This window comes from Hoplias malabaricus, chromosome 7, assembly GCF_029633855.1.
Source record: "Hoplias malabaricus isolate fHopMal1 chromosome 7, fHopMal1.hap1, whole genome shotgun sequence".
Taxonomy (NCBI): domain Eukaryota; kingdom Metazoa; phylum Chordata; class Actinopteri; order Characiformes; family Erythrinidae; genus Hoplias; species Hoplias malabaricus.
Window position 1 is genome coordinate 33,971,616 of NC_089806.1, and position 12,718 is coordinate 33,984,333.

At 41.7% G+C, this 12,718-nt stretch overlaps 1 protein-coding gene across 2 annotated transcripts in view; it reads left to right on the top strand.

The window, feature by feature from the left end:
* The first annotated feature begins 905 nt into the window (after positions 1 to 905).
* tnfrsf21 (tumor necrosis factor receptor superfamily, member 21) overlaps positions 906 to 12,718 on the top strand; it is a 40,782-nt gene continuing 28,969 nt past the window's right edge. For both annotated transcript variants that reach the window (XM_066678011.1, XM_066678010.1), the window contains exons 1-2: positions 906 to 1,201; positions 9,597 to 10,221. In XM_066678011.1, coding sequence (XP_066534108.1) covers positions 1,175 to 1,201; positions 9,597 to 10,221 — 652 coding nt within the window. In that variant the 5' untranslated portion in view covers positions 906 to 1,174. The remainder of the gene's footprint in view (positions 1,202 to 9,596; positions 10,222 to 12,718) is intronic.

Below are 12,718 nucleotides of genomic sequence, written 5' to 3' on the forward strand. Positions count from 1 at the left end.
TTTGCCTCTGGTCATTAATTAAACCCATAGTATCTAATCTCACTTAATTAGGATTGCATATTAACTAGTTATTTCTAAGGGGAAAATGCTTTAAAAGAACACCCTAATGCTTTAAAGGAACACAAGGTAAGATTATTGTTTTGTTTTTGTTTTTTGTTCCTGAGGCTCCCCTTTCAGCACTGCACTGAAATCAATGAGGGAGGGAGAAGGAGGAGAGTGGTTTCCTACCATCCCCCAAAAGTGACATAGTGCTGTTTCTGAAGTGCTGAGCCTAGAGCAGCAATGATAGAGGCTCCTTTCTCCCTATTACAGGTCAGTGAAGCGTCACAATGACTGCTTGTGTAATGGTGTAATGTCTTCTAGCATATTGTGGCGACCCCTGGAGGTTAGGAGGGGCGCAGTGACTCCCCAGGGACTGGGGTGTGTTTTAGGGGTTTAATAAGTGTTAGATGGAGATTATGTGCATAATTTGGGTTTATGCTGTAATGTATATTTGTGTATGTGTGTGTGATGTATGCCAATTCACCGTCTGGTGTATGTGACGGTGGGTAAACACTCTTCCATTCCCGTCATGCATACAACTGTATTGGTTTGTTTGCTATTAGGGCATTTTAAAGAACATTAAAGGCAGTATGGCACTGTCTTAGTCCCTAACTCAGGTGATACACAACATACATAAGACCACACTGACATATTACAATCTAAAAACCTGATTTTCCCTAGTGGGGGCTTTAAGACATGGGACAAGCCTTTAGACAATTCTCCAAATTACTTCATTCAGTCAAATGATTCAGTGAATCGGTTCGACTAATACGGTGGGAACCGGTTCAACACAAAGCGAATCTGCGAAGTCCAGCCCAACAGCGGGGCTGTTCTGCATGAGACAGAGGGCTGAGAGACGAGAAAAGAGCCAAGGGCTCAGTGCTCACATCCGTCATCGTTATGGGAATTACGACCGTGCGCCCTCAGCCCCAGAGCCAGAGTCTGGCTCTGCGCCGCACACACATTATAAAGAGGGGCTGGGAGGAGTGTTAGTGTGGAGGTCTCTTCTGCGGACGATGCGGCTCCTGAAGCTCTCTCTTTCCATAGAGATGCTCCACCTGCGACAGAGGAATGTGTGAGAAGTTCGCCATCTGAGACGAGTCCCTGCTTTTTAAAACAGCCGGAGAGCAAAATGTCTGCATTCTGTTTATCTCTAGCGGTAAGTTAACGTCATATTTGTGATTTTTATTTATATTTCTCCTCAGTCTTATGTCCTGAGAATATTCTGGTTGGATTTAAAGGCGCAGTGTCTCTTTTTGTGTGAGGGTGCTTGCTGGTATTGTGCGAATTTCACCATTTTCCTTATTTGTAGGGACTTTAAGTCTCAGGGAGTTAATTCATATTAAAACTGAAGACTGTTCACGGGCTAAATATAAAAGTTAGCGTCGTTTAGCTTTGGGGGCAGTCTTGTTGTTCTAGTGTGACAGAGGCTTGGCTGTTGTTTTCTGTGGGGAAGCTCACAAAGACCACTACGTCTTTTGTTCACATCTGAGGAAATACAGCCGTGTTCAGCCTCTTGCTTTAGTTTGTTATAGTTTTAAATATGTAATGTCTGATTATTAGACTTGCTAATGACACTGCAAGTGAAGCCAGCATAATTTTAGGAAATGAGAAGTTGAAATATTTTCTTATTGTAAACAGCCCCAGCTAACACACCCATGCTGGGCACAAATGGGCAGCTCATTTAGTCACCAGCAAGTTTTATACACAAATAAAATGTTGTATGGGATTTGTATGTGTTAAACATAGGAGTAATACAGGCAGCCCACTTTAATACAATATCTCTCTAAATGAAAACACCCCAATACACACCCATGTCTCATATAGGCAGCCCACCTGTGTCCCACCAAAAGTAAAGGGGGCACCAATTGCCCCCATGTGCTACCCCAGATCCACAGGGACCTCAGGGAACATTATAGGGAATCCTCTAGCGAGGGGAAATCCTGACCTGAAGGATCAGGTTGGCCTTGCCAGGGGAGTCTTGAATTCTTTTTTTCTCTGTGGCAGGGAGACCACATCTCTGCTTGAGCTACCAATATCCACCCCCCCCTGGACACTGATGAATTCTGAAACTCAGAAACTTGAGACTCCACTGGCAAGGGAAACTCCAAACCCATACATGCCATCTGGAGATATAACCATCAACTTGCCAGACCTGAGATATTAACCTAGGTGTGAAAGTATCAGTTCACCATGAAAAGCAAAATCGGCTCATGTTTCAAGTTTCTGAGTTTCAGAGTTCGTCTGAGGTCTGAATCAGTGGTAGCGCAACCGACCAGTGGCCCCACCGTGACCGTACTAACACGCCCAGTTACATCTCTGTACCTTTAAGGGAGTAAGAGAATTGTGCCCTGTTCCATTTCAGTTTTAGATTTTTAAGTTCTATTGATTTTATTCATGGGTAGCACAGTTGTGCAACAGGTTGTGTCGCAGTCACACAGCTCCGGGGACCTGGAGGTTGTGGGTTTGATTCCCGCTCCGGGTGACTGTCTGTGAGGAGTTTGGTGTGTTCTCCCTGTGTCCGTATTGGTTTCCTCCATGTGCTCCGGTTTCCTCCCATAGTCCAAAAACACATTGGTAGGTGGATTGATGACTCAAAAGTGTCTATAGATGTGAGTTTGTGAGTGAATGTGTGGGTGTGTGTTGCCCTGTGAAGAACTGGTGCCCCCTCCAGGGTGTATTCCTGCCTTGTGCCAGGTGATTCCGGGTGGGCTCCGGACCCACCGCGACCCTGAACTGGATAAATGCTCACAGACAATGAATGATTTCATACACTTCAATTAGGCTTCAGAATTTAGTATTATCTTTTAAATTATATATACTTTTTTAATTAATGCAGTTCTGTTATGAAACAGTAATGTACTTGTACAAATAATTTTTAGGCATTATATTTTGCCTTGGGTGCTTATTTCAGATGACTTACCTTTGAATAAAAATAAGTGCACATCCTCCAGAGGGAACACACTTCTGCTTCAATGCTGCTTTTAGCTTAATTTAACATATTGGGGAACCAAAGATTTCAAATATACAATATGGCCTTTACAAGTTGTGGGAAATTTCTGTGTATTTCTCAGTCAATATTATTCATTTCTAATACGTTACACACAAAGAAGAAATAAATCTTTATCATACCACTTAAATTTACTGTCTGATTTCCTTCCATCTATAACTATGTGTCCTAACAAAGCCAGCAGTGTAGTGAGACAGACCCAGGCATGTTTTCCTGAGGTTTAGACATTTCCAGGAAGGTTCCTTGAAAGCTGAGGACCTTTTGTCTGTTCGGTGATAAACTTGGACATTAATGGCTGTAGGCAGAGAAGTTGTCTGCTCACACTGTAACCCTGACTGTGACTCTTGGGTTATTAAATGTTACAATAGGTTTTTTTGGTCCTGAGAATAGAATATTCATTCCCTTAATATCACTAGACTATTGCTGTATTTTGTCTTTGTGGAGTAATATTTTCTTATATGTTTATGTACCAGCAGGAATTCAGCTCTAACTATATACCCTTCAATCTAATCTTTATGAACTAAAGTTGCGTCAGAATGCCATGCACGGTTTTGTCCATTACCAGAACTAGTGGTTTGGCAAAATAAATAGGGCGGCATGGTGGCGCAGCAGGTAGTGTCACAGTCACACAGCTCCAGGGACCTGGAGGTTGTGGGTTCGATTCCTGCTCCAGGTGACTGTCTGTGAGGAGGCCCTGTGTCTGTGTGGGTTTCCTCCGGGTGCTCCGGTTTCCTCCCACAGTCCAAAAACACACGTTGGTAGCTGGATTGATGACTCAAAAGTGTCTATAGATGTGAATGTGTGTGTGTGTGTTGCCCTGTGAAGGACTAGCGCCCCCTCCAGGGTGTATTCCTGCCTTGCGCCCAATGATTCCAGGTTGGCTCTGGACCCACTGTGACCCTGAACTGGATAAGCGCTTACAGATAACGAATGAATGAATGACAATTTAGGATTTTAACACTGTTGGGGCATATTAGCATTTCATGCAAAGGTGGATCAAGTATTCCACTTTGACACTAGGACTCTTAGACACTAAGACACAGACACAATAGATTTTGAACGGAAAAAAATACATAAATAAACAAATAATATATAAAATGGACACCTTGTACAGGGTGTGTTCCTGTCTTGTGTCTAATGTTTTCTGGTAGGCTTTGGACGCACCTTGACCCTGATCAGGAGGAGGCAGTTAGAGGGAATGAATGAATGAATGAATATATTCAATTATTGAAGTCATCAATAGCTTGTATCATCTCCATAGAAAAGTTTGAAATGAAATGATACACTCTGGAGCAGCTGCACATGAGCCTAAAACTACTATGGGCTTGTGGAGTAGTGAAACCGTGTCTTCCAGATTAATAAACAACCAAGCAATCATTTTTAGGGAAAGACATTTGTGATCTGCTTCTAATTACAATAAAAATCCAAAAATCCCTCAAGGCTGAATTCCATCAGATCCTCACGGAAATATTCCAGACATCCTCTCTGTTTATACTAGAAGAAAATAAGCTGCTACTGCAGCAATAAATGGGGACAAACTGTGTATAATCACCTAAAATGGAATCAAGCTTATTTGATGCACACATTATAATCTGCAAGTTGGCTGTAGATAAATGTAGGTGGGGCTGCAGATTTGCTGAGTCGTGGTAGCTCTTCATAATCCGTCATGCAGTGCTGCAGTAGCACGATAATAGGCCCAGAAAAAAAAAACAGCTGTTACACTTCCCTCTCTCTCTCTGGCTCTCTATAACATACACACACACACACACACTCTGTCCCTCAGGTTGTGTCCATCTCTTGGTCAGCCTGGCCTCAGCCACTGTTCAGCTCTAGAAAGTGATGAGTCATTTGAGGCAGTTGTGAACCTGTTTCAGTTTTAGGAGCAGCTGATGCTCAGCACACGCAGAGAGGTTCTGATGACTGACCGGCTGAAGATTTTGTTTAATTCATGACCACTTGAAATTAATCAGCAGCTAGTTCAGGAACAGGCCACTGTCTCCTGATTAATAAATGTGACTAATTATATCGCCACATTCCAGCAGCTTTTCTGCCAGAGTCAGCTTGGCACAATTAATGCAGTAGATAGCAGCTCAATATATGGCCATTTCTGCTGATAATTTGTCTTCCTTCTGCTCTTCTGTGTGAGGCTTTTGATAAGATATTTGAACAATTTTCTGGGGATTGGATGGCATTCGGCCATGAGGGCATTAGTTAGGTCAGTTACTGATGTTGGATGATTAGATCTGGATCACAAATTCATTCATGTTCTGTGAGTGCTAAGTCCTGGTCAGGAAATATTGGTGCTTTTCCACTGCATGGTACCTTCACTACTCTACTTCACTCACCGCTTTTTTGCTTTTCTGTTAGGTAGGTGTGGTACTTCGTACCTGGAACTGAGTACTTTTTAGTGCCAGGTAGGTCAGCAAAACTGAGTAGGAACTAAACTGTGATGTGTAAACCTTGCAGATTTGCCAGAGAGACAAAATGCAGACATCCAGCACAAACTAAACAGTGGTGAAATCGCCAAGCTACAGTAGTGTTCACATTTGGTTGTTTTTATTGTTTGGTTGTTTTTTACATCACAGAGGTAGAAAGATTCCTTGGATTGATGGGTGATGAAACACTCCAGCTAGAGCTGGATGGTGCAGCAAGGAACGAAAAAACTCAACTGATCTGTCTGATACTCAAGCCGTGTTCAGTTCCTATCAACGACAACAACAAAAACATTTGATACACAATGAGTGAACAACAATATAGCCATTGTTGTTGTGGTTTCCAAAGGATTTTGCAACATCACCGGCTACATTTCGGAGGTGTGGCTGTGGTAGTTGAAAACCAACCAGGTACTAGATGCTAAAAATCGAGTAGAGCAGGGTCGAGTCAAGTAGAGTAGGTACCATTCAGTGGTAAAGCATGAAAGTATGTAGATCATTGTAAAACCTCACCTAGAAATGGCACATAATTCACTGAATATTCCATAAACATAAATCTTAACAGGTTTAACATTATTTTTATTTCGAAGAGTGATTGAGTTTAAAGGAACACAAGGTAGGTTCATATTTTTATCTTAAAATTACAGCTTCAAATTCACTGTGGTGTTCCACTTACAGTTGGGAGAATGGAGCCTCTGTCGTGGCTAATCTGGGCTCAGCACTGTAGAAACTGCACTATGAAACTTTTGGAGGAGTGTTGGAAACCACCCCACCCATCCCTCCCCTCCTTGATTTCAGGACAGTGCTGTAAAAATGAATTATGGCCTACACTCTACATCTGTAGGGGAAACCACAGTAATCAAGTAAATGTGACAGCCCAACACAATCACAGGTCACAGGTCAATCACAGGTCTATATGTCTATCGTGTACATAGAGGGTGATGACTTGATGTGATGTGATTAAGTTTGGAACACCACGATCTTTATCTAAACCTCCTATATCTTGCTTAGCCTGTTATTTTTCTAAGCGCTCACCGGACAGAACCATCCTCTCCACTCTCCCAGATGAAACAACACTGTGCCATTGTAGCATGAGTATTTCTCTAGCAGTGGGCCTCTGTGACCATGCTGGCATTGTCCCATCATCAGCAAAACTGTCCCCTTCACTGCCCCACTTCAAACCCTCTCTCTGTGCAGGCTGCTCTGTGCAGACACTGCTCTCTTGAAGAGCAAAGGCTGATGGGAAAGCTGGGCTATGCCAAATCGCTATTCATTTTCAGCTGAGATCAGCTTTGCTTACACCCTTGGCCTGAAGGGGTGCACATCACCTCACAAACAGCGACACATGCCCCAAACCTGACACGATACTGGTGGTCCGGTGGGTTTTTTTTTTTCAGTAAACAAGTGAATTGGTCCTAGCTTAGAATGATTTTAAAGTGATACAAACAAAGATGAAAAATACAGTTATGAAAACGGCTGAAGCAGAGGTAAACGCAGAGCATAGCCTTTTAAAGGTGGCACACAGAAACATGACATTTTATACTTGTATACATGAGAAATCTCCTGAATCTGACCGAACACTACTTGCTTTGTCAGGTCTCACTGGGGTCAGACAAATATTTCAAAACGTTTCCATAAGTGCATTATAAAATGCCAAAGATTTTCTTGAAGAGATTTCAGTGCAGAAATTGATGATGCAGCTTTGGGCACTGCATCACTTTCTGTCACATCACTTGGTGAAGCATAAAAAAAAAAAAATGGTCGAAAGTGTTTCGCCTATTCCAGCCAAAGCCCCATTTAGCTGAGGGAATAAAATATAGGCAGTAACATAAAGAACATTATGTTCCGTCAACATAAGGAAGAGACTGATGTAAGTGCTGTGTAAGGGAAGCAGAAAACTGTTATGAATGTATTTGGCAACTGAAGACTGCAGTAAATCTGTAATCACTTCAGAATGGGGGTGCATTTCTGAGTGTTTATTGGCTTGCTGTCAGTAAAAGTCATTTTGAAGACCATACGTCATATGCATGTTGGATATTTCTTGGGTTTTTTAAGTTTTTCATGCTTGAGAGAAGTATAGTCAGAGTGTATTAAGATGCTGAATAGAACCTCTCATTCTAACTCTAAGTACAACTGATTTAGCATTAAAGGCTAAGCACCAGCTATATGAAAGTTTCAAACAAATAAATACAGTGTAATTTGAGTTCCTAACTTGTGTTTATTGATAGTCAGAAAACATGTAATTTCTTACTAATTCAAGGAATAAGGTTTAAAAGACCGCTGGTCCCCCCCCCCCACGGTGTTCGGAAACTCTAATAGGCGTCTTGCCTGTGACGTAGATGGTGGACAACAACTCTAGAAGTTGTACTTAAATTAATGCAAAATGACGAAAAGGTGTGTTGTTTTTGGCTGCAATCATTCAATGTACAGTGGGACATCTGTGTACAAATGGCCCAAAGATCCCAAAATATCCAGAAAATGGACTACATTTGTCAACTTTAAACGGGCACTTTGGAAAGGACCCTCCGCTCACTCCGTTATCTGTAGCTCATTTCACTGGCGCTTTTCCAACAATTGCACTTACTTCGCCTGTTTTAGTTGGTGTTAATTAACGTTAGCTTGACTCGCTAAACTCGGTGGCTCAGATTATACTTGGCTACGTAGTTGCATTACGGAGGTTTATAGTGTCGGATGAATTCAAGTTCGACTTCGATCACATTTACAAGAATAACGGTACCTCTACATTTGAGTTTAGCTTATTGCTAGGCTATTGTCATGAATAATGTTGGTTATTTAGCTAGCTAGATACTGTTTACACGTAGGATGAACTGATTTTGTGTGTGTGGTTTGATAAAAATATCAGGACCAAGTAATATCGTGGTCTATTTCCTTACATTACAGGCTTTTTCAAGAGAGTCATAGCCCAACACAGTTTGCACAGCAGTAGATTCTACTTTAGAGAGTATGGAGACTGCTGTACCTGTGGAGAGTCCTGGAGTGGAAGATACTGAATGTGAGGGATTTAACGCTACTAAATGGTTTAATTTCGTTGTTATAATACCCACTCAACCCCACTCTCACTTCAATTCATCTTCTTCATCAAACTCAGAAATATCATCTGAATCTGAAGAACCAGCACTAGAAAATTCCAAGTCAGTCATAACGGTGTTTTACCGCGATGTTGTTCAGCTGTTGTCCACCAGTGACGTCACGGTTGCGTTCAAGAATTTCCGTAGCGAGCTCGGGTTTTTCCGTCAATTTAATAAAATTGTCAGTTTTAAAGCAAATTAAGCTGCTATTTTAATTTTAATTCATACTTATATATGTCAGTAACTAAAATAATGTGAAATATTCATGGAGGTCCATTAAGTGGTGCTTAGCCTTTAAGCAAGTTTAAACTATTATTTGAAATGTTATTAGACTGTACAGCCTAATGGTGGAGTGCCTTCTATCTGTTATTATAGTTGCACCATTCCTCTAAATTGCCAGTTTTTCCTCTCTACCCAGTTGATTTCCCGTTCTCAATCCCACATGAAAAATTGCCCACGATGTGGCAAAACACAGTCTCTAATGGGGACCATCATTATTGCATCATGTATTCACATGTTTGGGGACTGAACACTCTGTAGTTTTTCGTTCCTTGTTGCCCTGTATGGCTCTCACAGTTTTCACCAGCCACAAATCCAAGGAGCGTTTGAACCGCTTCAAAAAACACAGCATAATTTTAAGCTGCCATTGAGTGAGACAAAGACAAGCGTAATTGTTATAAGTTTGGAGATTTTACAAATGCCTAGTTTGTGCTGGATATCTGCATTTCATCATTTAGATGAGCTTCTCTGGTCAATCAGTGCTTTTACACGTCATGTGTAGTCCCTACTTGGCTAGCTTGGAACCATGAATGAGTAGGGACCAAAAAAAGGAAACGGTTGCATGTACTAGATGCAAGATTTACATAATGGAAAAGCGAAACAGCAGATTAGAGCCTAGTCATGTCAAGTAGGTACCATGCAGTGGAAAAGCGCCATTTGTCTTTCTTAACAGCATCTCTCTTTGTAGCAGAACTGTTATATTGACAATGCTTCTAAGTTTGTTCTGTGGGCTTCTTCCTTCAGTTGCTGTACGCTCTGGTGGGTGATATCCAGGCCTTAAACTCCAGCCTCCTGGCAACAGAGGGACCCCTGTCAGGCCGGCAGTACCGTCACATCGACCTGGCCACTGGCAGCCAGTTGGTGTGTGACAAGTGCCCGGCAGGCACCTACGTATTGACGCACTGCACAGAGACCAGCGTGCGAGAGTGTAGCCGCTGCCCAGAAGAAACTTTCACACGTGGTGAGAACGGTGTACAGCAATGCCACCGCTGCCAGAAACCATGCCAGATACCTTTAGTTGAGAAGACCCCCTGCACAGCCACCTCAGATCGGACGTGCACCTGTCCTGCTGGCACTTTCTTGCAGGAGGGTGAGTGCCGTTCATATTATTTATGCCCACCCGGCTGGGGGGTCCGGAAGCCGGGCACTGAGACAGAGGACGTGCGCTGTCGCAAATGCCCAAAGGGCACTTTCTCCAGTGTGGCCTCGAACACACAGAGGTGCCGGGCACACACAGACTGCCGGGCGCAAGGGCTGCTGCTGATACTTAAGGGCAACGACACGAAGGACAGTGTGTGTGGACCAGCGCCAACAGGCCCAGCTTCAGCCACCCTCTCCATACACTCCACCACTGACTCAGCACAGAGAGGTAAGGGTGTAAAAGAACCAGCACCACAGCAAAATCTATTGTGTCTGTGTCTTAGTGTCTAAGAGTCCTAGTGTCAAACTGGAATATTTGATCCACCTTTGCATGAAATGCTAATATGCCCCGACAGTGTTAAAATCCTAAATTGTCAAATGCTTAATTCAAATTTGAGGGAAAATATTAGAAAAACAAAACACATGACACATGATAAATGATATATTGACATAAATATGCCTAATCTGCTCAGTGTTAAGTTACACTAGGCCTATCACAATAGCCGTTTTTATAGTTGATTTATTGTCCCTGAAATAATTGAGATAAACTGTATTATTGTCATTCATTCATTCATTCATTATCTGTAATCACTTATCCAGGTCAGGGTCGCGGTAGGCTCCAACCTGAAATCATTGAGCGCAAAGCAGGAATACACCCTGGAGGGGGCACCAGTCCTTCACAGGGCAGAACGTACACACACACCTATAGATACCTTTGAGTCACCAATCCACCTACCAACATGTGTTTTTGGACATCACAGACAGTCACCCGGAGTGGGACTCGAACCCACAACCTCCAGGTCCCTGGAGCACTGTGCCACCATATTATTGTCATGCTAAGACCATTTTATGCCACTGACATAAGCATAATATAAGAGCATAAATGAAATTACATCCCTTTACAGAGCAGTGAAATTTTAGTTTCAAATATGGTTGATCAGCTAAAGCATGTTTGGGCTGAGATTTGCTTCTTTAGGTTTGACTGGAACCTCGAAGCTTATGAGGAATGTCTATATTCTTATCTTCAGGTTCCCAGATCTTTGTGTTCTCAGATCTGTACTTTCCCATAGCTCTGGTGATTGAAGGACATGTGAAAATGTTCTTAAGGTCATTGGGCCAGTGAGGGGTAGAGCTTTGAGTAGGACAGCACCTACCCTCAGCTAGGCTAATTTAAATTAAAGCTAATTAACTATCTAAACAACACTTTACAAAACAAACCAATAAAAATTGTTTTAGCTTTTTTAAATGGTTGATTTAAACTAGCCTTTAGGTTGCTAACTAACATGTTAGCAGGGAATAACAACAGGCTTTTTTCAGCAGACATGTATAAGAGGTGTAATTTTGAATTATTCCAGCTAAATTCTTCTCTTGAAGGTAGTACATTTATGTTAACGTGATCTTCCACTGCTCTTCTTCGGTCGCTAATGTATCAGTGAAACACACCCGTAAGAGGGCAATTGGGCTTCTCCTAACAGAGAAGGCAAGCTAACTTGCTGTAAAGTGTGATTTTCTACATTGTGTGACAGTGGCAATAACAACCCGGTCTCATACATATTCGTGATATAGTCACTTATATAGGGGACTGCAATTCGTGACGTAGTCGCATATTTTCTACGTTGTATGCGACAATATCATGATCATAAGTGTATGGGTAATTACCATAGAAACACTATGTGACAGTAACACGAAAACCCTTCATTACAGGCGTCATTACTCATAACATAGAAAAAGCCAAATGCGAATTACATAACATAGGTTCTTATTCCAACAAAGGCATAAAGTATTTTATTATACTATTTCTCCTAAGCAATGCTTATTATTGGTGTCCTACTTTAGCTTTAACTCTAACAAGAACATTTCTTTCACTTAACGTTATTTTGACTAATTTTCAAAAGGTTAATACTGAAAACACATTTCTCTAGTCATTATTTACGTCAATATTTTAGCAAATAATGAATAAGTAACGTTATATTTTCCGTAAATTAAAATAAGACCATGGTATTAATGGATGGTAATGAAGCCTTAATGAGAAAGAGTTTTCGTGTTACTGGCGCATACCACGGGGCACGGATACGACGGTTTCTATGGTAATTGCCCATTCACTTATGATCGTCGCATAAAATGTCGAAAATATGTGACTATGTTACGAATTGCATTCCCCTATATGTGACTATATCACGAGTAGGTGTGAGACCGGGTTGGCAATAAACATTCTATTGCAGTGTATTGCCTCACTGGAACCTGCATATAGATACTGCTTGGTTGTAAAGGAACTACACCCACATTGAATTCACTTCAAATTCCTAACACCTAAAGAAATGAGAGTGTTTTACATGCAGTAATGGGTTCTTTAACTGCATATTTTTGAAAACCAAGCATGATAGCAGTCTAGCTAGTGTTATAGCGCAAATATTCCTGTAATGTAAGTATAGGATCACACAAAGCATTTCCCTTTTTTTAAAAGCAATTTTTGGGTAACAACATTTCTTAATGTAGTTACATGCCATTCACGCTGCCCACTGCATCCCTGATCAGGATGAAATGATTACAAAAGATGAATGAATGAATAACTGGGTAACCTGGTCAGATCCAGTTGCAGCTCTGTCTGGGAACATCCCGTATCATTGTTGTGTGATGTTAAGGACAAGGTGGTGTTAGTTAGCTTTTGCTATTGTAATCTCCCACACAACCCCCCACAGAAGTCTCTAAATATCAAAACCTATTAA